Below are 22,488 nucleotides of genomic sequence, written 5' to 3'. Positions count from 1 at the left end.
GTCATCCAACTTTAAAGTTATTGAATGATACATTTCCACTTTCGGAATATTGAGGCCAAGAAATTTTGTTCGATCAAAATGATACTTTAGACCTGAGAAATTCGTTCTTTTGTAAATTGTAGAATTAATTCTTAGGTGTGTTCCAAAAGTGTTGCATAGCATGTATCACCGTGTTTAATTTCCCATGGTAATGCTTTGTAGATAAAATAAAACGAGTACTTAATGAGAGGAAATTATTATGAAAGATTTGGTGAAGTGAGATTGTGCTAGGAAACGAGAGAACTCTGACAAAAGCTGCGAGCACAAACACATAGCCCATCACAAACACACAGTCTGACATCAAACCAGGAACTTCTCACACCAGAGGCAAGATCCTGCCACGAACTACCGTGGCATTAAAACTTCGTAACATTATAAATATGTGTAGATAAGGAACATACTTTTCATTGTAATTTCATTTAAATTCATTAGTTTTAATTACCTCTGTGATTAATATGTATTGTTTTCAGTTACTGTTTGCAACAGAAACGTTTGCCATGGGAGTGAACATGCCGACCCGAACAGTAGTCTTTGATTCGATTACCAAGTATGATGGGAATGAGTTTCGAACGTTGTTACCAGCTGAATATATTCAGATGGCCGGTCGTGCTGGGCGTCGAGGCAAGGACAAGAAAGGAACTGTCATTATTCTGTGCACGAAAGATGTCCCTGAAAAGTATGACCTTCAGAAAATGATGTTAGGTAAGTTTGTGAAGAAATAAGGAAAGATTATTGTGATAGATTATCTGGTAATTCAATATGTTGTGGTTTCGAATTCATATATTATCAAATAAGTAAGTCTGTGATGATTTTAGCACGAATAATTATATGTACTGGCGTTCTGCTTGGACACTGCTCAATTCAGTAAATATACCGTGTTTCAGAAATGATGACCTGATTTTGGACAGTAACAATTACGGAACATGGGACGTGCCGGCAAGAAATGAGTGTTGTTTGAATGGGCGTAGCCTAGAGTTTCAGAAAACCGCCGTTAGATGTCAGTCATTGAGTCTTCTCAGTTTGCAGTCAGTTAGAAGTAAGATGGCGTCCGCTCAACAGAAGGCGTTTTGTGTGCTGCAGTTTGCAAAGACTGAGTCAGTGATTTCTGTCCAGCGTGCTTTTCGTCGGCGTTTTGGCATTGATATACCTGCACCCTAAAACATTCGTCGTTGGTATCGCCAATTTGAAAAGAGAGGATGCTTGTGCAAAGGTAAAGAGTCCAGGTCGGCCTCGCACTTCCGCAGTTTATTCCATTTTTGTAGTATGTTTTTATCAATACATATGGACTTTTAAAATCAGATCATTCTTTTTGAAACATTCTGCACTATTTTTTTTTTCCTCGGGTAGTTTGAAAGATTAAAGTGGCGTAAGGATCTCTGAGACAACACTAAGCTTTTACGACAGTAGAAAAGTTGAGGAAGATTCGAGTGTTATTCATATCGACCATTTACACCGATATGTTCCAGTTTTTCAGTGATTCATACAAGGCGGATGTTGGGGATTGTCAATTAATCAGATGTTGTGACTTGATTTCTTTGCCACTCCTATTTTTTTTTTTCTTTCTTGTGTTCGTTTAACCTTCGACTTTATTTACAAGTTGGAACTACTTCGAGCAGTTTATAAACAATAATTCTTGCATAGCTGAAACTTCAATACTTTCACGTTTTCATTGTCAGTGTTTTTCTGTGTGATTTACACAACGAAATACAGAAATGTCAGTATTGACAAATGAACCACGCATCAAGAACGTGTTCTAAAAGTGACTTGGATCTGAGTGTGCTCTAAATTGAATATAGAAAGATCAAAGTACTGTTAACGATGGTATTGTCTAATATATAATATCATGATTAGTAATAGAGGTATTTGGCCAAAATATTGCACTGTTAGCGAAATATCTCTCATCACCAATCGTGACAAGACACAAAAAAAAACATGGCCTTCATTATCCGACTGCTGAATTGTGACTGGGGAAGTTAATGTTTTGAATCATATACAAGCAGAAGATGCAAAGAATACCCGGGTTTACGAACTATATTGTTATTGCTACATACGATGATAAGTAAAAAATTAACCACAATTTTGACATAACTCTTTTTATATTGTTGATACTGACTTGTGTCCTCGTTTATTTTATTGTTATGCTGTTGTGGTCATGCTATGAAAGTTTGATTCTAATTCCTCCATTTGTCTTCCTTTTGTTGCAGATAGATCATGGCCGCTCAGTTAGAAAGTTTGCACCAAAGAGAAACAAGCAGTGATCCGCTTTTTGTGTGTCGGAAGGTGTATCAGAGGCCGCAATCCACCAAAGACTTTCAGCACAATACGGGAACAGTGTCTCGTCGCACAGAGTGTCTATGAATGGATGGAAAAATTTTAAAAATGTTCGCACAAGTGTTACGCACGAGGAAGGGCCCGGACGACCATCTTCGGCCACAAATGCTGACAACATTGAGCGTGCACGTGACAAGTTCTGTTAGACAGACGAGTAACTTTTGATGAAGTCTAGTTCTGTTAGACAGACGAGTAACTTTTGATGAAGTCTAGTTCTGTTAGACAGACGAGTAACTTTTGATGAAGTCTTTGATGGATTGCGGCCCCTCATACACCTTCCGACCACAAAAAACGGATCACTGCTTGTTGTCTCTCTTTGATGCAAACTTCTAACTGAACGGCCATGATCTATCTGCAACAAATGGAATACAAATGGAGGAATTAGGATCAAACTTTCATAGCATCACCACAACAGCATAATAATAAAATAAACGAGGACAGAAGTCAATATGAACAATGTACGAAGAGTTGTGCATAATTTTTGACTTCCCCTCGTATAATGCGAGCTCTCTCTGATCAGAAGCAAGACTGAAGAAATGGAAGAGGAGCTACAGAAAATCAAGTGAGACACTAAAGAGCAATCCGATTAAGCCAAAGAAGAACTTACCAAATTAAATAGTAGGCGCCTATTTATAATAGGAGTGCCGGTCCTGGGTTCGAGTTCCGAATGTCCGTATTCGAAGCGTTAGATATGAGGTCTGTTCCTGTGACGAAAGCCAGATATAATAATATTGGGATTCGAACCTTGGATCTCTTTTGAAGTCTTCCTTAACATCATTCATTTGTAAAAGACTAATAGATCCAATAAGGAACTGGCAAGTAAACAAATAGTCTCACTCCTACGGTCCTAGGATTCGGGCGTTAAACATCAGAGGCATAAGCCGTATACCCACCATCGCTATTGCGTCAGCTCCAAGTTACACTGATCAATACCTGTAAAAAGTGCAAGGTAGGATAGCCATACGTGATTAACACCAGACGAGTAGTGGAAGACGAAAGTAAATGTTTGTTCTTCACTATTTAGAAGTACCTTACCTGTTTGGTTTTACTAAAAACCATATACACTATTAAAAGGTAATATTCTCCTTTTGCTGAGAAAGAAGCAATATAGGTTACACGCTTTGAAATCATTAAGTATTATTTTCACTACACATTAAAAGGGGGAAATATTTACGAAATCACTTATATTTCACTTTTTAAATTCAATGAATATAAAAAATTTACAAACTTATGAAAACACAAAACACAATATTTCACTAAGACGAAAAGAATGGCCCAATCATTGTGGTGAATGTACCGAGACGATACCGAAATAATACGCGCAGTTTCGATCGAACGAAAATGATGGATCGGTTAGCGACTATGCTATTCACTACAGACACTTCACTTCCCTTAGGCTGCAAGGGATCGCAACTGATTGTTTTCCATTGCTCCATCTTGTGGTTTTCATGGTCTGTCCGGCTAAGTTTTAGTATTACGTTGTTAAACTCATCTTGTGTTACTTTGCTAATTTAAACATTGTAATTTTAGGGAATCTTCTAACCTCGGTGGAGACAGATACTTAATACACTCAACTTATACGGCGACTTTCTGAACTCTCTCTCTTTTGAGAGTTCTTAGAAGATTTTGTTTGTGTGAAAACTACTAACGCACTCCATGTTGACTCTTACGTAATGAGTGAGAGCTACTCTTCTGCGCTTCACATCGTTGCCAGTTAGTAGCGCAAGAATACACTAACAAATTAAAATATAGTTCGTAGAAAACATTAAGTTTTTACTTTATTATATTGTTAATAATATATAATAAATGGTCCATAGATTAATAGAAAGCACATTAAAAACACTGATTGTTCGAATAAGTTGTAGAATTGGCGATTATTAATAATTTTCACATTGTCACGTAAAACTCTATCATCATCATGAGAGTTCACTGCGTGGGCGTTTCTCTCGAGAGTAGCTAAATTTTTCCTCCAAATATGGGCTGACGGGAGGAAGCAGGACTGTCTGGAAATGTGAGGTACCTTTTGGGTGACAAATTCTTAAGTATTGTTTTCCTCCAACTGTTAGCTGATTGCATTATATTTCTAAGAATTGACGCTGGGGAAATACGAGGGTTGGTTTAAAAATCCAAGCCAATCCATACTGTTATATATTCTGGTGCAAAGGATTAGAGTGTGACAATTCCGACTATGTTGGATTTCTTATCAACGAAAACACTGGAGAGCAAGCAAAGGCTTGATATCAAACTCTCCCAGAGATACAAGCTACAAATGATTCAAGCATATATTCCCACAACAAGCCATTCGAAAGAGGAAGTAGAAGAATTCTACGAAGAAATTAGAGAATTTAATAAAAAAGGAAAGAATTACGTAAAGCAGTGACTTCATTGTTACCAGAACAACCAAACGAGAAGTCAGTAAGAAATTTCGGATATTGCGAACGAGATGAACTTTGAAACTTTTTAGTAGCCGAGAAAATATACATTATGATTCCTTCTTCAAGAAAAAATGTCACAGAAAATGGACATGGAGACACCAAAGTGGAAGGACAAACGAAATTTACTATATCATCTCAAACAGAAGATATATGATTGACGTGTGAACTATTCTGAACAAGTTCAAGACAGGAAATCATCACCGAATGGTAAACTATAAACAACGTGTTAAGACCAAACAAGAAAGCAGGCTTACAGGATAAAAGGAACATGTAGGGAGGAAGATTGTTCAGGAGCACCGTAAGTTGTTTCAACTGAAATTATTTCGCCTTCCCCTCACTGGTATTAGTTTAGGGGCGTGTGAAATTTTACTTTCAATACCATTGAGAAGAAGCGAGTTCCACTCACACTCCTCTGTAAATAGTAAAACGAAACATCCTAAAGTGCATTTATGTACTGTTTGTTGAGTTTAATTAAAGAACAAAGATTTTGATGTTTGACAATGTTTAATTATGGTAGTGTTTCCAATTTATACTATTCAGCATTGTACTTCATAATGTTTTTAAAATTCAAACTAAATCACACAAACATATTTATATATGCAATGCAATACTACTTTCAATAAAACATATTGGTAAGGTATTGTACTCAATGCCATATTTAAAAATGCACAGTAAAATATAAATAGTACAAACTAACTATATACCAATAAATTTGAAACAGTAAAATTGCTTTAATATTTTGCAATAATGCTTCTTAATTTCTAAAATAAAACACATACTATCACTCAAGAATAGCATATATCACTAAGTAATTCAACTTATCATGATTTTATTTTTCATGAAAATAAAATATTCCTTACGGCTAAATGCATAAAAATTTATTATATTTGGAACACCAATATTATTCATAAAATTCAAAAGTATATGTTCCTTGACATATTAACACAAAATATTTATCAAGAATATTCGAAATAATTCAACATAATTAAAACGTATAATATAATGCACATAAGTAAATATAACACTAAAAATATTTCATTTACTATGAAATGAAAGACTGGGCACATGTGAGCTCGTCACGCTCAAAGTATATGAAAATATACTGCCTGCATAAAGTATGCAAGACCCTAACCCATTTATTTATTAATATATTTCCATCCCCGAAGCAAAGTGAAAAGATAGAACGTTTGGTTAAAATTCAAAAATAATATAGAGGGGACTAATAAGAAAATTGCTTACTCCGGGCATTACATAATATGGATAACCCATAATATTGGAGGAACCTTTGCTTCAATGTCTTCAAGTACTACTTGAAATGTTTTCGTATTCAACGAAAAGATTAATGCAAAGTAAATGCAACAATGGTTGCTAACAATTATCACATACACCACTTACTTGATACTTATTCATAGTAAGATGTCTCATTATATATCCTTTTCAACTTAACAACGCGCCATGAAGGTGGGTACAGGTAACTACCATAACTTACCACACCAAACTTCAAGTATCCTCAGCTGATTTCTAATCCCAGAGGCATACTGATTAGTTAAAACAAATAACTTGACGTAACACATCGTAAATATACATTACTATTAATTGACGCATGGTTGTTTGAAATTGAAATCTTTAATTCATTAATTTAAAATATAATCATTCAGGTTTATTACCGAATGGTTTCTCACCAAAATATTTAAATTTATAACTCGAAATATTTTTTATTTTGTAAAATTGCAGCACTGTGATGGAATATTCTGTTTAGATTTTCCACATCTTCACCATTTAAATTTATTTCATTTCACTATATTTGAAAATTCTCACTGCGCAAATTCACTCTTGCACTTCGAAAAGAAATACTATATTTTCTATGATTCGAAAAATGAAATTTCATTATGAATGTATTAACGAAAAAATATGCTATTACAAGTAATTTCGTAATACGTATTTAAAATATCATTTTTTTTAAAGGGTATCTCTAATTCAACATTTTCAATATATTATAATGTGAAACAATGTATGAAGTGAAAAAAAAATAATATTGAAAATTTTTTCCTGAATCTATCGGCTATAGCCATTCACATGATACATACAATAAAATATTATTGCTTTTATTTAAACATGCAAAATTTTCTAAAACACTAACAGTGTTGAAAAATATTTATAGCATGAAAAATAATTACTAACAACAAAAGAAATTTTGTGCAAAATTTTCTGCAATGGATATGACCAAAATTTATTTTTCATTGCAAGGTCAAAATATGGAAAATGGGCAATCCGGCTATGTAATAATGTCGTTTACCCAATTCCTTTTCGTATTGGATTTATTACAACATCGTAAAGTAAAAATTTCATGCAATCAAAGATTCTACGTTTAACTTCCATACACGGCATCCACCGATTTTTGTTAATACAAGAACGCAACATTCTGTAAGCACTAGATTTTTGTGTTACCTTATTATGAGAACTAGCAGTTACCTTACGAATGGTTTGTACACTCGGGACTTTCATTATTTGAGTGTCATTACAAATGTTGGTAGCAAAGAATTTACACATTCTACGTATGCGTAATATCTTACTTACTTTACGCACCTTTTTGCGAATCTTCAAGTTATTTTTCATTTTCGCACGGTGGAAAAACCTTTTGCTTTCCAAACAAAAATTTCTGTTTCTTAATTTCTCAACAACATATCGAGTTGAGTACAAAGTGTTGGTTGGTGGATAGTCAATCTGAACGTTTTGACTTAGTTCAATACACTTTTCCTTACCTTTCTTAAATTTAAATTTCATAGATTTACTAGTTGCACGATGTATGCCAAGCGAACATGGAATGGTTTCACTTCTAGTAAAACGTACAATTACGAACATACATACTGTACCTTTCAGCAACACTAAAGATATATTACCACTGAAAAAATAATGCAATTCACCAATCTGAATTTGTTGCCTAATGCAGTTTACTCTGGGATGCCTAGTAACATGCCGTGTATACACCACAAAAATTACAGGACTTATAGACAAACATTTTTTACGAACAAGTAGCATTGAGCCGGAGGGGGGAAACAGCTGATCCACCCACTTCCTTTCACATAAGGGACAAGTGCAGACTTTATTTTCGTCTAAAAATACTACGACAGTATCACTTTCTATTTCCCTAGTGGTGGTTACGCTAACCACACTCATACTACTGTTGGAGGTAGCCTCCATGAAGTTAACCTGCACGGTGTTTACGTTTACACTGACATTTTCATTACTTACTTCATTTCCCTGAATAAAGACATCATTACTCTGTAAAACAGAAATATTTTCCAGCTTGGTTGTAATGCTTTGTAATTGTACGGAATTATTTTCCAACAACTGAAATAATTCATTCCACCTACTATTTTCACTTTCATTAGTTTGGGCAAAATGTGATTCTTGGACTTCAGATAACCTACCTTTCTTAACAGGATTTGGATATGAATCACGATCATCGGCAACATTTTCCAATTTCCTCTTACACCTTTTAGTTCTAACCTCAGAAGGACAACTATGGCGAACATGTGCTAACAGGTCAACATTAAATTCATCAGTAAATCTAACCTTTTTAGAGATTTTATTTTCCTTTTCGGTTTGATCCCCATTACCTGACATAGTATGTAAACTGACATCCTTGTTACGTTTTTTGAGGATAGATTTGATACCATTGGAACTAGTTTGAGGAGAACTTTCAACATTACTTGAAAATAATTCTTTCTCCTCTCCATTGAACGTACTATCATGATCACTAAGAGAGCTGACATCAGAGTACTTTTTCTGTAGCCGTTGAACTATTATTTCAATAACTTTATTCTTGTCATTAACGTCATCGCATTGAAGTTTCAACTTTTTTGCTACATACTGAAAATATACATTTTTGCCGCGAGCACATTTCTCTTTCAATTTTTCGTACTGAATTGATTTCCTAATACCACGTACACGGAGATTAACCTCCTTTTCTACGTTTTTCCTATATTCACAATTAAAATTAAACACATATTCGCAAATTGCTAGTTTCGCTACTCTATTGAAACTATGAGTTTCTACATTGAGGCCTAAAACATTTTGAAACTCTTCTAAACAAAATGGAACAGTACTATACTTATATTCATTTATTACGTTAGCGTACTCTAATTCTATCTGTGCTCTTACATTCATTAAATTTAGCGCTAGCATTTTGTACGTGGATTTATGAATCATATACTCTAAAATGAACACAAAAATATAAAAATGTAAGTAACACTACATGTAAAAGAATGTGAAGAAATGTTTCTTTCGCAGAACATTAATTGCTAAGTTCACATTTTAAATTTCAGTGATTGTTTCGCATTCTGGTATGCATAAACTAGGGCCTACCTGCGTTTCTTCAGCAGTGTTTGGCTGATTCAACAGCTCCTGAGAATTTTCAACCTTTTTGTGCGTTTCATACTTTTCACGTAATTCAGCCAGTTGTATTTTTAGATTCTCAAATTGTTTGGTCAACTCTTTTTGAATTAATTTTAATATTTGGTTAGTTGCAGCCAAATCTGCAGACAATTGTTTCACCGCTTCAAGCAGTGTTTCCGTTTCACTAAGCGTTGACATTGTAAAATATTATACTTAAAAATACAACATGCAAATTAGTGGCATTGAATATAAAATAGTGAAGTTCAAACATTCGCTTTCTCCCCACTAAAACATCTGTCTTTGTTCGGTGCGTCAGATATAATAGGAGTGCCGGTCCTGGGTTCGAGTTCCGAATGTCCGTATTCGAAGCGTTAGATATGAGGTCTGTTCCTGTGACGAAAGCCAGATATAATAATATTGGGATTCGAACCTTGGATCTCTTTTGAAGTCTTCCTTAACATCATTCATTTGTAAAAGACTAATAGATCCAATAAGGAACTGGCAAGTAAACAAATAGTCTCACTCCTACGGTCCTAGGATTCGGGCGTTAAACATCAGAGGCATAAGCCGTATACCCACCATCGCTATTGCGTCAGCTCCAAGTTACACTGATCAATACCTGTAAAAAGTGCAAGGTAGGATAGCCATACGTGATTAACACCAGACGAGTAGTGGAAGACGAAAGTAAATGTTTGTTCTTCACTATTTAGAAGTACCTTACCTGTTTGGTTTTACTAAAAACCATATACACTATTAAAAGGTAATATTCTCCTTTTGCTGAGAAAGAAGCAATATAGGTTACACGCTTTGAAATCATTAAGTATTATTTTCACTACACATTAAAAGGGGGAAATATTTACGAAATCACTTATATTTCACTTTTTAAATTCAATGAATATAAAAAATTTACAAACTTATGAAAACACAAAACACAATATTTCACTAAGACGAAAAGAATGGCCCAATCATTGTGGTGAATGTACCGAGACGATACCGAAATAATACGCGCAGTTTCGATCGAACGAAAATGATGGATCGGTTAGCGACTATGCTATTCACTACAGACACTTCACTTCCCTTAGGCTGCAAGGGATCGCAACTGATTGTTTTCCATTGCTCCATCTTGTGGTTTTCATGGTCTGTCCGGCTAAGTTTTAGTATTACGTTGTTAAACTCATCTTGTGTTACTTTGCTAATTTAAACATTGTAATTTTAGGGAATCTTCTAACCTCGGTGGAGACAGATACTTAATACACTCAACTTATACGGCGACTTTCTGAACTCTCTCTCTTTTGAGAGTTCTTAGAAGATTTTGTTTGTGTGAAAACTACTAACGCACTCCATGTTGACTCTTACGTAATGAGTGAGAGCTACTCTTCTGCGCTTCACATCGTTGCCAGTTAGTAGCGCAAGAATACACTAACAAATTAAAATATAGTTCGTAGAAAACATTAAGTTTTTACTTTATTATATTGTTAATAATATATAATAAATGGTCCATAGATTAATAGAAAGCACATTAAAAACACTGATTGTTCGAATAAGTTGTAGAATTGGCGATTATTAATAATTTTCACATTGTCACGTAAAACTCTATCATCATCATGAGAGTTCACTGCGTGGGCGTTTCTCTCGAGAGTAGCTAAATTTTTCCTCCAAATATGGGCTGACGGGAGGAAGCAGGACTGTCTGGAAATGTGAGGTACCTTTTGGGTGACAAATTCTTAAGTATTGTTTTCCTCCAACTGTTAGCTGATTGCATTATATTTCTAAGAATTGACGCTGGGGAAATACGAGGGTTGGTTTAAAAATCCAAGCCAATCCATACTGTTATATATTCTGGTGCAAAGGATTAGAGTGTGACAATTCCGACTATGTTGGATTTCTTATCAACGAAAACACTGGAGAGCAAGCAAAGGCTTGATATCAAACTCTCCCAGAGATACAAGCTACAAATGATTCAAGCATATATTCCCACAACAAGCCATTCGAAAGAGGAAGTAGAAGAATTCTACGAAGAAATTAGAGAATTTAATAAAAAAGGAAAGAATTACGTAAAGCAGTGACTTCATTGTTACCAGAACAACCAAACGAGAAGTCAGTAAGAAATTTCGGATATTGCGAACGAGATGAACTTTGAAACTTTTTAGTAGCCGAGAAAATATACATTATGATTCCTTCTTCAAGAAAAAATGTCACAGAAAATGGACATGGAGACACCAAAGTGGAAGGACAAACGAAATTTACTATATCATCTCAAACAGAAGATATATGATTGACGTGTGAACTATTCTGAACAAGTTCAAGACAGGAAATCATCACCGAATGGTAAACTATAAACAACGTGTTAAGACCAAACAAGAAAGCAGGCTTACAGGATAAAAGGAACATGTAGGGAGGAAGATTGTTCAGGAGCACCGTAAGTTGTTTCAACTGAAATTATTTCGCCTTCCCCTCACTGGTATTAGTTTAGGGGCGTGTGAAATTTTACTTTCAATACCATTGAGAAGAAGCGAGTTCCACTCACACTCCTCTGTAAATAGTAAAACGAAACATCCTAAAGTGCATTTATGTGCTGTTTGTTGAGTTTAATTAAAGAACAAAGATTTTGATGTTTGACAATGTTTAATTATGGTAGTGTTTCCAATTTATGTTCTAGTGATTCCACAGCTTGCTGTTATAACACTATATGAACCAAGACTGATTTGAATAAATCTGATCTGCTTTCCAAAACTCTTCTTTAACTTCTGCGGTGATAATCCTCTCCAAGGTCTTTCTGCGGTAAAGAGACTGGCTAGACGACGACCATGATAATGATATTGACGAGACGAAAGCCAAGACTAATGACTGAAGACGAATGACCAAATGATGAATGGCGAATTACGATTGATCCTTGGTCATTTCCAATTAAATATTTATATGAGTTCAGTGTCTGTTGTGTTATTGTGTTCTGTTCGCTTTTGATTTTTGTTTGTTTCGTCCTGGTTTCGAAAGGAGAAGTTTTTCAGCTGAGTTCCTGCTTAATGTGTATTCGTCAGTTAAATTTTTGACAACTTGTGGATTCACTCAAAATTCCTGGAAAACACATGATACCACAGAGTTTGCCGTTTCATAACGCTTCTGGATGTTACAAACATGTTACAGATGTACACGCATGTCCAAAATGATTGTCGTATATCTATAATAGTCTTCTTGTAAGAATATAATTTGACAGTGATTTTGCAGGGTACTTTTAACACTGATACTATGCGTATAATCGGAAAATGTATATTTGTGGTAAATTTCATAGGAAAAGAATTATAAATACTAAAATTAGAATGAGTAAACCAAAATGTTACTAAATGGACAAGAAAGTTTTATTTTCATTTTATTGTTCTTATTTACTGATCTTTTGACATCAAATTTGCCACATACATGTCTTTGCCGATTATACACATACTAACATTATAAGAAGTACCGGGTGAATTCGTTATCAAATTATATTCTACAACAACATATTTATAGACATGCGACAATAATTTTGGACATGAGTGTACATTACCTTAATTACATTTTCTTTCTTCTTTACAAAATAAATTCTTTGTTGTTGTTGTTGTTGTTTGTTTGTTTGTTTGTTTGTTTCTTTGTTTCGTTTAAATTACTACCTCGTCCTGATACAAAGTTTGTTGTTTTATGTTTTTGTTCTACAAATTAGTTACTTGTTAATAATATTTAATCAATAAATTAAAAGCATTTCTCAATTATCGAAACGTTTTGCTGCACGGGAGGAGGAGCTGGACATTTCAGAAGCTAACAAAAAGTATCACAGAAATTTTGATGTACACTGCTACGAAAGTAGAAATACTGCAGCGAAGAAACAGAAGAAAATGTCAAAAGGAGCGCGTCGTCTAATGAAGCAAAGAAGAGAAATAAATACTAATAGTGTTAATGCAACATCCAAAATAAAATATATGAAATTTTGTTAGACAGTACGGGAATGCATAATAGAATATATAAGAAAATTCAACACTAATCTTGTAAGAAAACAATTGAAAACGTAGGGATCTTAAGAAGGTAAAGCTTTTGTAAGGTAAGAAAAACTTAACGTACATAAAGAGGTACGCAACGAAAATAGAAGGCTAATTGGAAATAGTATACTATACTATAAATAATACTATATACTATAAACTAAATAACAAATAATAATGAAGTACAGGGTGAGCACAGAAACAGTCCCAGGTTTCAAATTAGTGTAAATTTAATATGCGAAGGAATACTGTACTGAAATTTTGAACAGTGATACATAAACTCAAAAAGTTTTTGTAGCAATAATTGAAATCACAAACACTCGATATGCGCGCACCTGTAACGCGGGAAATATCGAGGCGGTAATCTAGCTCCAACCACACGTTGTGAAGCATATCCGGTGTGATGGAGTTGACAGCATCACTGATGCGTTCTTGGAGATCGTTCAGAGTTGCGGGTAGTGGAGGTGCATACACTTTGTCCTTCACAAATCCCCACAGAAGTCACAAACAGTGAGGTCAGGTGATCTTGGAGGCCACTTGCAAAGAACTTGATCATTGACTCCAGAGCGCCCTATCCATCGGTTTGAGAGGTTCTCGTTTAGAAACCTGCGTATAGCACGATGCCAGTGTGGCGCCACTCCATCTTGTTGTTGAACGAAGTCGTCTATCTCTGCATTACTAAGTTGCGGAATCAACCAGTTACGTAGCAATGCTAAGTAACTTTCACTTGTAATTGTTTGTTCCTGAAAGAAAAACGGACCCTGCACCCGACGCTCTGATACTGCACAAAAAAACATTGGTTTTCGGTGAGTCACGTTCCACATTTACAGTTGCATGAGGATTCTGGGTTCCCCATATCCTTACATTGTGTCTATTTACCTTTCCACTTTAGTGAAATGTCGCCTCATCGCTGAAAATGATCTTCGTCAGAAAGTTTTCGTCGTCCTCCATGAAATTTTGCATAGTCTCACAGAACTCACGGCGCTTTACCTTGTCTTGTGGGTATAACTTCTGAACCAACTGCAGTCGGTACGGGTAACACCGCAAAAGCTTGCGTAAGATCTTGCTTACTGTTGTTTGTGGCATCTGAAACTCTCTGCTAGCTTTACGTGTAGACTTCTGTGGGCTGTGTACGAAGGCTGCTCTTACGCGCTCCACAGTTTCCTCGGAGACTGGACGTCCCCCCGAATGTCCTTTTCTTTGATCACAAATGCACCCCGTTTCTATAAACGTTCTATGCCACTTCACAATGGATTTGTGTGTGGGTGGATCAGCATTAAATTGTTTGAAATCACGCTGCACTCTCACAAAACTACTTGTTTTTGCAAATTGTAAAACGCACCAGCTTCGTTGCTGTGGGGTGAACGCCATTTTCGATGTTACTGCCCTCTAGCTGCCCTGGTCAGAACTAGGATTCTGAAAAGATAGATGGGAAAATACTTTGAGTTTACTGAGCTCTGTACAAAATTTCATGTAAATATTCAATTAAATGTTAATTATATGGCACTTTAAAATCAGGTACTGTTTCTGTGCTCACGCTATATTATTAAGAATAATAAATAAATAAATATTATATTAAGAATAATAAATAAATAAAAGACAATAAGAACCATTCCTTGGAATAAGACTTTAAAAAATGTCAGATCAACTACTACATGGGTTACGTTGTTAGTTTCGATTGTTTCACGACATCAGTTGTTCATAGAAAGGATTCGCCCGTACTTCTTGATTTGTAATATCAAAAATTTTCTACACCATCCTTGTTTAGTGCTCCGACCAAAGAAAAGAAAGTTGTCGAAATTATTAATTTGTTTCGAATAATATGTGTTCTTTGCGTACTATTACTTGTTATATCAAAAAAAAATTATGTATTTTATGCTAGCAGCTGTATCGTACAGAAAACATATCTAATAAAGTATATTTGTCTAATGTTCATAATATTTTGTTATTTCTTTTTCTTTTGAAGGAAAACCAACGGCTTTAGAATCAAAGTTCCGACTAACGTACTCTTTGATTTTGAACCTATTCCGTGTGGAGAGAATTCGTGTGGAAGATGTAATGTTACGCTCATTCTCTGCACTTGATCACCAGACAAATTTCGAGAAAAACAAGCAAAGTTTAAAGAAAGTTGAAGAAGAAATTGCTGAGATGGACCAATCAGAAGGTCTGACGACTCAGGAACTGGTAGATTTTTATAACATGGCTGAAGATTATTTGCAGCTACGAAGCAGAATTCAGGTATTATACTCCTTATATTGACATTTAGAGTATTAATTAAATGTTGGTAGGACTTGGTTGTTTAGTTATGTTTCGCACAGAAAGTATATTTCGGTTAATATTGTATACTTCAGGGCTTCCAGCTGTCTTTTATATATATATATATATATAAAAGACAGCTGGGAGCCCTGAAGTATACTAGAACTGCCCTTGGCTTGTATTTTTAATAATTCAATCACTGAAAAATATAGGAAATATAGTGTATATTTGTCCTATATTTTAATCTTGTCCTATATTTCCTATATTTTTCAGTGATTGAATTATTAAAAATACAATATTAACCGAAATATACTTTGATATATATAGGACAAATATAAGAGGATAGAAAACGGCAAATAAAAAAATACTAGTGAGGATCAGTGATTAGTTTCTTAGAAAACAATGCTGACACGTTTACCATATTGCTAATATGTAGCAATTTAAATCATCACTAGAACTGCCCTTGGCTTGTATTTTTAATAATTCAATCACTGAAAAATATAGGAAATATAGTGTATATTTGTCCTATATTTTAATCTTGTCCTATATTTCCTATATTTTTCAGTGATTGAATTATTAAAAATACAAGCCAAGGGCAGTTCTAGTGATGATTTAAATTGCTACATATTAGCAATATGGTAAACGTGTCAGCATTGTTTTCTAAATATAGTGTATATTTGTCCTATATTTTAATCTTGTCCTATATTTCCTATATTTTTCAGTGATTTAATTATTAAAAGTACAGGGTGCGGCACGTAAAACCGGCCCGTCGTAATATTCTGGTATATTGTGTTTTTGGCAACACTTAAATAATCTACCTTCCTACCAAGAGATGGCGTGTCGAGGTCGGGTCGACTTACGTGACCTGCAGCAGTCACGTGCAGCCGCAGCCAGTGAAACTTGTCGAAACCAGTTGAGAAAAAGGCCTCGTTGTGTTAAGCCGGGTGAGTGTCAGTGTGTGATAATGCCGTATTCGATACCCGAGCGTGTTGCCATTGTTGAAGGGTTCATTCTCACTGGATTTTTTGTGAAAACAAAGAATTTGTTTCGGGAGAAATTTCCAGAACGTTCTGTGCCAGCAAAAAGCACCATTCAGGAATTGATTGAAAAATGGCGGCGTACAGGATCGGTTCAAAATGCTCCCAGGAACAGACGACCATCTGTCTGCACACCTGAATTAAAGATGCAGGTGGAGGAGGTAATGGCAAGAAGTCCTCGAAAGTCAACCAGGAGATTGAGTCAACAGGTTCATGCGAGTGAGAGAAGTTGCAGACGTGTTTTAAGGGGACTGAAGTTAAAAACGTACCGGATAAGTGTTGTGCAAGAACTGAAGGAACCTGACCTGCAGAAGAGGGTGCATTTCTGTTCATGGCTGTTGAGCAATGTTGCCAGTGGTTTCTTGGATCCACTAATGCTCATCATGAGTGACGAGGCGTGGATCCACCTGTCTGGGTACGTAAATTCCCAAAACAACCGGTATTGGTCGACAGAAAATCCACACGAAATCCACCAGGTACCCTTGCATGATGAGAAGATTGGTGTTTGGTGTGCCATTTCTGCCACACGCGTTATTGGGCCCATATTCTTTGAGACGACAGTGAACAGTGGCGTGTATATGGGAATCCTGGAGGAGTTTTATACACACTTGACCGAAGAGGAGCGTCAGTTATGCTACTCTCAGCAGGACGGTGCAACACGCCACACATCAGCTGCATCGTTGTCCCTTGTGCATGAGTTGTTTACACCAGAGAGGACAATCAGCAAAGGCTTGTGGCCTCCTCGGTCACCAGACTTGTCCACGTGTGACTTTTACTTATGGGGACTGTTAAAGGGAAGAGTATACGAAACAAATCCACACACAATTGAAGAACTCAAGACCAGGATCCAGGATGTCACCAATAGCATTACAACACAAGAACTGACAAGGGTATATATGAATCTCCTCAATCGTGCTCACATGTGTGTTGAAGTGGGCGGAGGACACTTTCAGCACCTGCTGTGAAGGTAAGTAGTCATATTCAATACATTACATTTCATTTTATGTGTTCACTTTACGGGCCGGTTTTACGTGCCGCACCCTGTACAAGCCAAGGGCAGTTCTAGTGATGATTTAAATTGCTACATATTAGCAATATGGTAAACGTGTCAGCATTTTTTTCTAAGAAACTAGTCACTGATCCTCACTATTATTTTTTTTTATTTGCCTTTTTCTATCCTCCCATGTCCACTCCTTTTTCTCTTTGTTTCCTATGTGCTTATTCTTCCCCAATGAAGCTTAGCTGAGGAACCTTGCCATACTCCAGTTTCTTATAACGCAAGCTGTATTAGCAATTTCTTTCAGCAGTGTGTATTTTGTGAAGATATGCTGTTGTACCTTATTTATTTCTAAACTTTCTCACGTTTGTACGTGAATTTTCTCCTTTCTTTTAAGACTATTCTTGCAATATATGATATGTCTGTTCTTTATTGCCTCTAAGAGGTGGGCACGTGGTGGCTCAGTAGTACAGTGCTTGCCTCTGGTGGATGGGGTCCCTGATTCGATCCCCGACCAAGTAGTTTGTGGTGGACAACATCGTGTCCGTGGGTTTTTTGGGAGCAATCCTGTTTCCTCTTACTTTCTCATTCTTCCATCATCATTGATGTGTTTTAATCATTGTTTCCCTTAGCGTAAAAGACATAAACTGAAAGTTTTCATTTCATTGTCTGTGGGTGATGACTCATACAATGATTTGAAACCTGTTAGAAGAGTCAATAGAAGATTCTGGAAATGGTCGCTGTTAAGTTTTACTTGTTATTCTTTTTTACTTCCTGGTGCCATAAAGCAAGAATATCATTTTGTTTTCAAGATATTGTTCAAATGACCTCCACTATTTCGGTGAGTGGAATTGATCGCACTGAAAGTTCCCTGGACTCGTTCTGTCGAGAAAGTAATGATGTTAACTGACCTCCCAAATCATATGATCTCTGTCCTCTGAAATATTTTCCATAGCATTACCTCGACTCTCAGATCTTATGAGAATAAGCCACGAACAATTCGTGAAACGAGACAGAACATTAACCGCACTATTACGAATTTACTGCGCAATATATGTGACAAAGTGAACCTTCAGAATCCATTCCACCCACCGGAGCAGGGCACGACATTTGAACAACATTATCTTCAATAGAGTGTTTCAAAAAGAATGATCTTATCTTGAAAGTCCATATGTATTGATAAAAACGTACTAAAAAGATGGGATAAATTGCAAAATACCCAGAAAATCTTCAAGTTTTAGCTGTGCTATTACAAATGCTCTGTGTCCATCATCAGCAGCACGAACGACACCTAGACGATAGTTAAATTCGTCATAAGCTTTACACAATATATCTGCGTTTACGGCTATTATTCTGTTCTTCACTTTTATGTCACGAGGTAAAGGGGGGATGGGTGCAGGCGGATCAATATCAAACGCCGACGAAAAGAACGCTAGACCGATATCACTGACTCAGTCTTTGCAAACTGCAGCACACAAAACGCCTTCTGTTGAGTGGGCGCCATCTTACTTCTTACTAACTACAAATTGATAAGACGCATTGGCTGACATCTAACGGCGATTTTCTGAAACTAGGTCACGCCCATTCAAACAACACCCATTTCCTTGCCGGCATGTCACATGTTCCGTAATTATTATTACCATCCAAAATCAGGTGATCATTCAGGGTGTCTATCGGTCACGAAAGCCATGAAAAAGACACGGAATCAGAAAACGGTCACGAAAGTCAGGGAAAAGTCACGAAATTTAGCTTTTGGGTCACGATTTTTTTTATTCGTACAAATATAAGTGGAGAATTTAATATTTTGTTCTATAAAACTCCAAAATTCACCGCCAAAACTGTCTATGGTCGAGTTTAGACATCACCAAATCACAAGCAAAGCAGTGTTCTATCGCATGCATGAAAATTCGACCTATTTCGCACCTAAATTCGCTCTTGAGATTGTCCTTCAACTGCCATCGTTGAGCAGTGGCGATGCAAATCGCATCGCCGAAATCACCTACGCATCTAACCAGTTTATTCAAGTGTGAAAAGACACCGAGTTTATATCGCTCTATGAAACAGCCTGGATAAGTGCTAAAGAATGTAGGCACTGTTATTAGTTTTTGAATCTTTCGAAATTTTATGGTTTGGTAAAGAAAAAGTCACGAAAAGGTTATGAAATTTCATTTTGGAATTTTAGTAGACACCCTGTCATTCTTTATGAAACACGGTGTAGTGCCATTGATTGCTTGTCACAATATATATAAAATATTTTAAAGTCATGATTGTCTATTAGTAAACCCTTTACTTTCTCTTAATGTTTTACAGGCCTCTGTTCTGAAGCAACCAAGAATAGCGAAAGAGCTATCACCAGGCAAAATAGTTATTGTGACCCATGAGGACCACGTGAACAAACCGGCGCTTGTTTTGAGCAACCAAATCAAAGAAGGAACATACAAAATTCTCGTTTTGTGCAATGAGGAAACTTGTGAGGAAGCCGGAGACGAAATTAAGCTGATAAGCAAAGCAGACAAGAAGATTCCCAAAGCAAAAGCACGTGATAGTGAATGGTACAAATTTCTTTCTTTAGCACGAGAAGAGTTATTTGTCCCAGATGGAGTCGGGAACCATGCTGTTTTGGTTGTGAAGCCCATTGATATCTTTGACATCAGTACCACGTCTGTGAAGATAGATGCGGAGAAGATTATAAATGATTGGGAAAAAAGACAAATTCCACGATTCAGGTTAGTCATTATGAGTTTATTTTCATTTCAGGTTTTTAACTTTGTTTTTTAACTAATTACATCCATATTTTCCACACCTTTTTTCGGTTTAGTGCGTCCATAGTATACTACGACGTTTAGACAGCGTTCCAAATCAGAACACAAGAGCTGTAAATACATATACGTATAAATACTACTGTGTATACATACGAGGGGCAGTCGAAAATCTCCGGAATTTCGTTGCAGCTCTTAATCACAAAATATAAGTACACAGTTACCTAATCATCTTCAAAATAGACACCTTCGAAACGCACACACGTGCTACACCACTCCTGCTATTGAGCGGTCCCGGGTTCGATTCCCGGTGGGGCCACTCGGTCGAAAAAGTGTAAAACGCTTTTTCAGGCCAGCCACCCTGAATGAGATTTTCCTGGGTTTTCCTCATTCACACCAGACAAATGCCGGGGTGGTACCTAACTTATAGGTCCCAGGCCGCTTCTTTCCTTCCCCAATCCTTTCTTCCTTCCTTTTCTTCGGGTTGTGTGCTCGCCGAGGGACGTCATCCCTCAAAAACGTGAAGGGCTAAATGGCCTTAGATGCCGAAAGCCCAGAAATCTAAAATCCTATCCTATCCTAACCACTCCTGCTATTAGTGGAAACCCCGACCAAAGTCCTTTTATGGTATCTTCTGAATTTCAGCCGCCGTCGCGTTGGTTTTGATCCCATTTTTAGCCTACTTTTGAGGCTCATTTTCAGCTTCGAGAAGAGCCAAACATCTGATGGTGCTAAACTGTTTCTAAAGCAATGAAAGTCTCCGAAGCAGATTTCCACCGAATTTGCACACGAACTTGATGTTTTGTACGTTGCTCGAACTGCGACGTTGCACCAACTGATCACCACACACTTCGCCGTTCAGCTACACTATTCATACACTGGCTATTGTGACCTGTTCACATATGGCAAATTCATAATTAGTCAACCTGTATAAGATTCATTGTGATTTCATCATAAATACCAAAACTACAACAACATTCCGGGAAATTTTTGACTCCTCCTCGTATATCAGATTGCCTAAAACGCATTGCTCCTTTGGAGGTGAAAATTGAGAATGCATTTATTGTTATGTGAAACTAACATTATAAATCCACATATGTAACATTTTGTCTATTACCTGTTATTTTTCTGGTAGCACCATAATCCAACCAATATAGAACTTCTGTAATTTCCTGTCAAAAAATTGTGACACGTAGTTTCCATAGGCCTTCTTTGAAATTAACGTAACATCATTCAGGGAGTTCTGCAGACACCGAAGTAAATGATAGTCTAATGGTATCAGGTCCCGGATATACGGTGGGTGCGTGAGATCTCCCAGCGAAGTTCTCTCCATTTCTGTTAGGTTATTAAAGATGTATGTGATTTAGCGTTGTCAGCGTGGTATACAACACTTTCTGTTGACCAGTTCCGGCCGTTTCACTTATATTGCAAGACACTAATTGTCGACAATACACGTCCGAGTCTGTCGTTCTGCCCGGCAGCAGCAATTTGTGATACACGATACTCTTCCAATCGCATCAAAGCACAGCACAGCCTTTCTGGGTATCAGTGTGGGCTTTGCCACAGACATTGAAGCTTCTCATTTCGACCACGATCTGTTTCGCACATTGTTGTGTAAGTTATCCCGTTCTCATAACTCATGATCAGCCGTTTCAAAAATGGCTTCAGACTGCTTAGATTCCGGTCGTGTTCTACTTTTTCGAGAATACCATTGGCTTTTGCTGTGATTGAGCACCGTCTCGAAGAGCACCTTGGACATTGAAATTTCCAGAATGAGAGCGAGTGAACCATCTTTTGACTTTTGCTTTTGATAACGTATCTTTCCCATAAACAGCACAAATTTCTTCACGGGCCTGCGCAACGTTTGCATCTTTACCGAAATAAAATTGTAAAATGTAGCGCAGCTCTGCGGAAATTTACTCATCTTCACGGCGCAATAGCTTATGTCTAATGCTAAGAATTCCGCCATTTTTTGCACAACAATTGGAACGCCCGACAATTGTTATCACCATTATATATATATATAACTGGTTTATACTAGTTTTGCTGTCTTAAATAACTTAAACTAGAAATACAAATCATTGAATAAAGCAGCGTTTATTTAAAAATAATAAGTGCGTAACAATTTTGCCAACTAACTGTGAAACTGATCTATCTATCTATCTATCTATATATATATATATATATATATATATATATATATATTATACCGATGTATATACTTTTTAT

General features: G+C 36.4%; 1 protein-coding gene across 2 annotated transcripts in view; it reads left to right on the top strand.

Moving 5' to 3' along the window:
- tst (superkiller complex helicase subunit twister) overlaps nt 1-22,488 on the top strand; it is a 94,186-nt gene that overhangs the window by 55,833 nt on the left and 15,865 nt on the right. For both annotated transcript variants that reach the window (XM_081730024.1, XM_081730025.1), the window contains exons 12-14: nt 510-741; nt 15,177-15,448; nt 19,811-20,226. In XM_081730024.1, the coding sequence (XP_081586150.1) occupies nt 510-741; nt 15,177-15,448; nt 19,811-20,226 (920 nt within the window). The remainder of the gene's footprint in view (nt 1-509; nt 742-15,176; nt 15,449-19,810; nt 20,227-22,488) is intronic.

This window comes from Thermobia domestica, chromosome 11 (genome assembly GCF_964235325.1).
Source record: "Thermobia domestica chromosome 11, izTheDome1.hap1.1, whole genome shotgun sequence".
NCBI classification, from domain to species: domain Eukaryota; kingdom Metazoa; phylum Arthropoda; class Insecta; order Zygentoma; family Lepismatidae; genus Thermobia; species Thermobia domestica.
The sequence above is the reverse complement of the archived record's forward strand: the minus strand, read 5'-3'. Positions and strand labels throughout refer to the sequence as shown.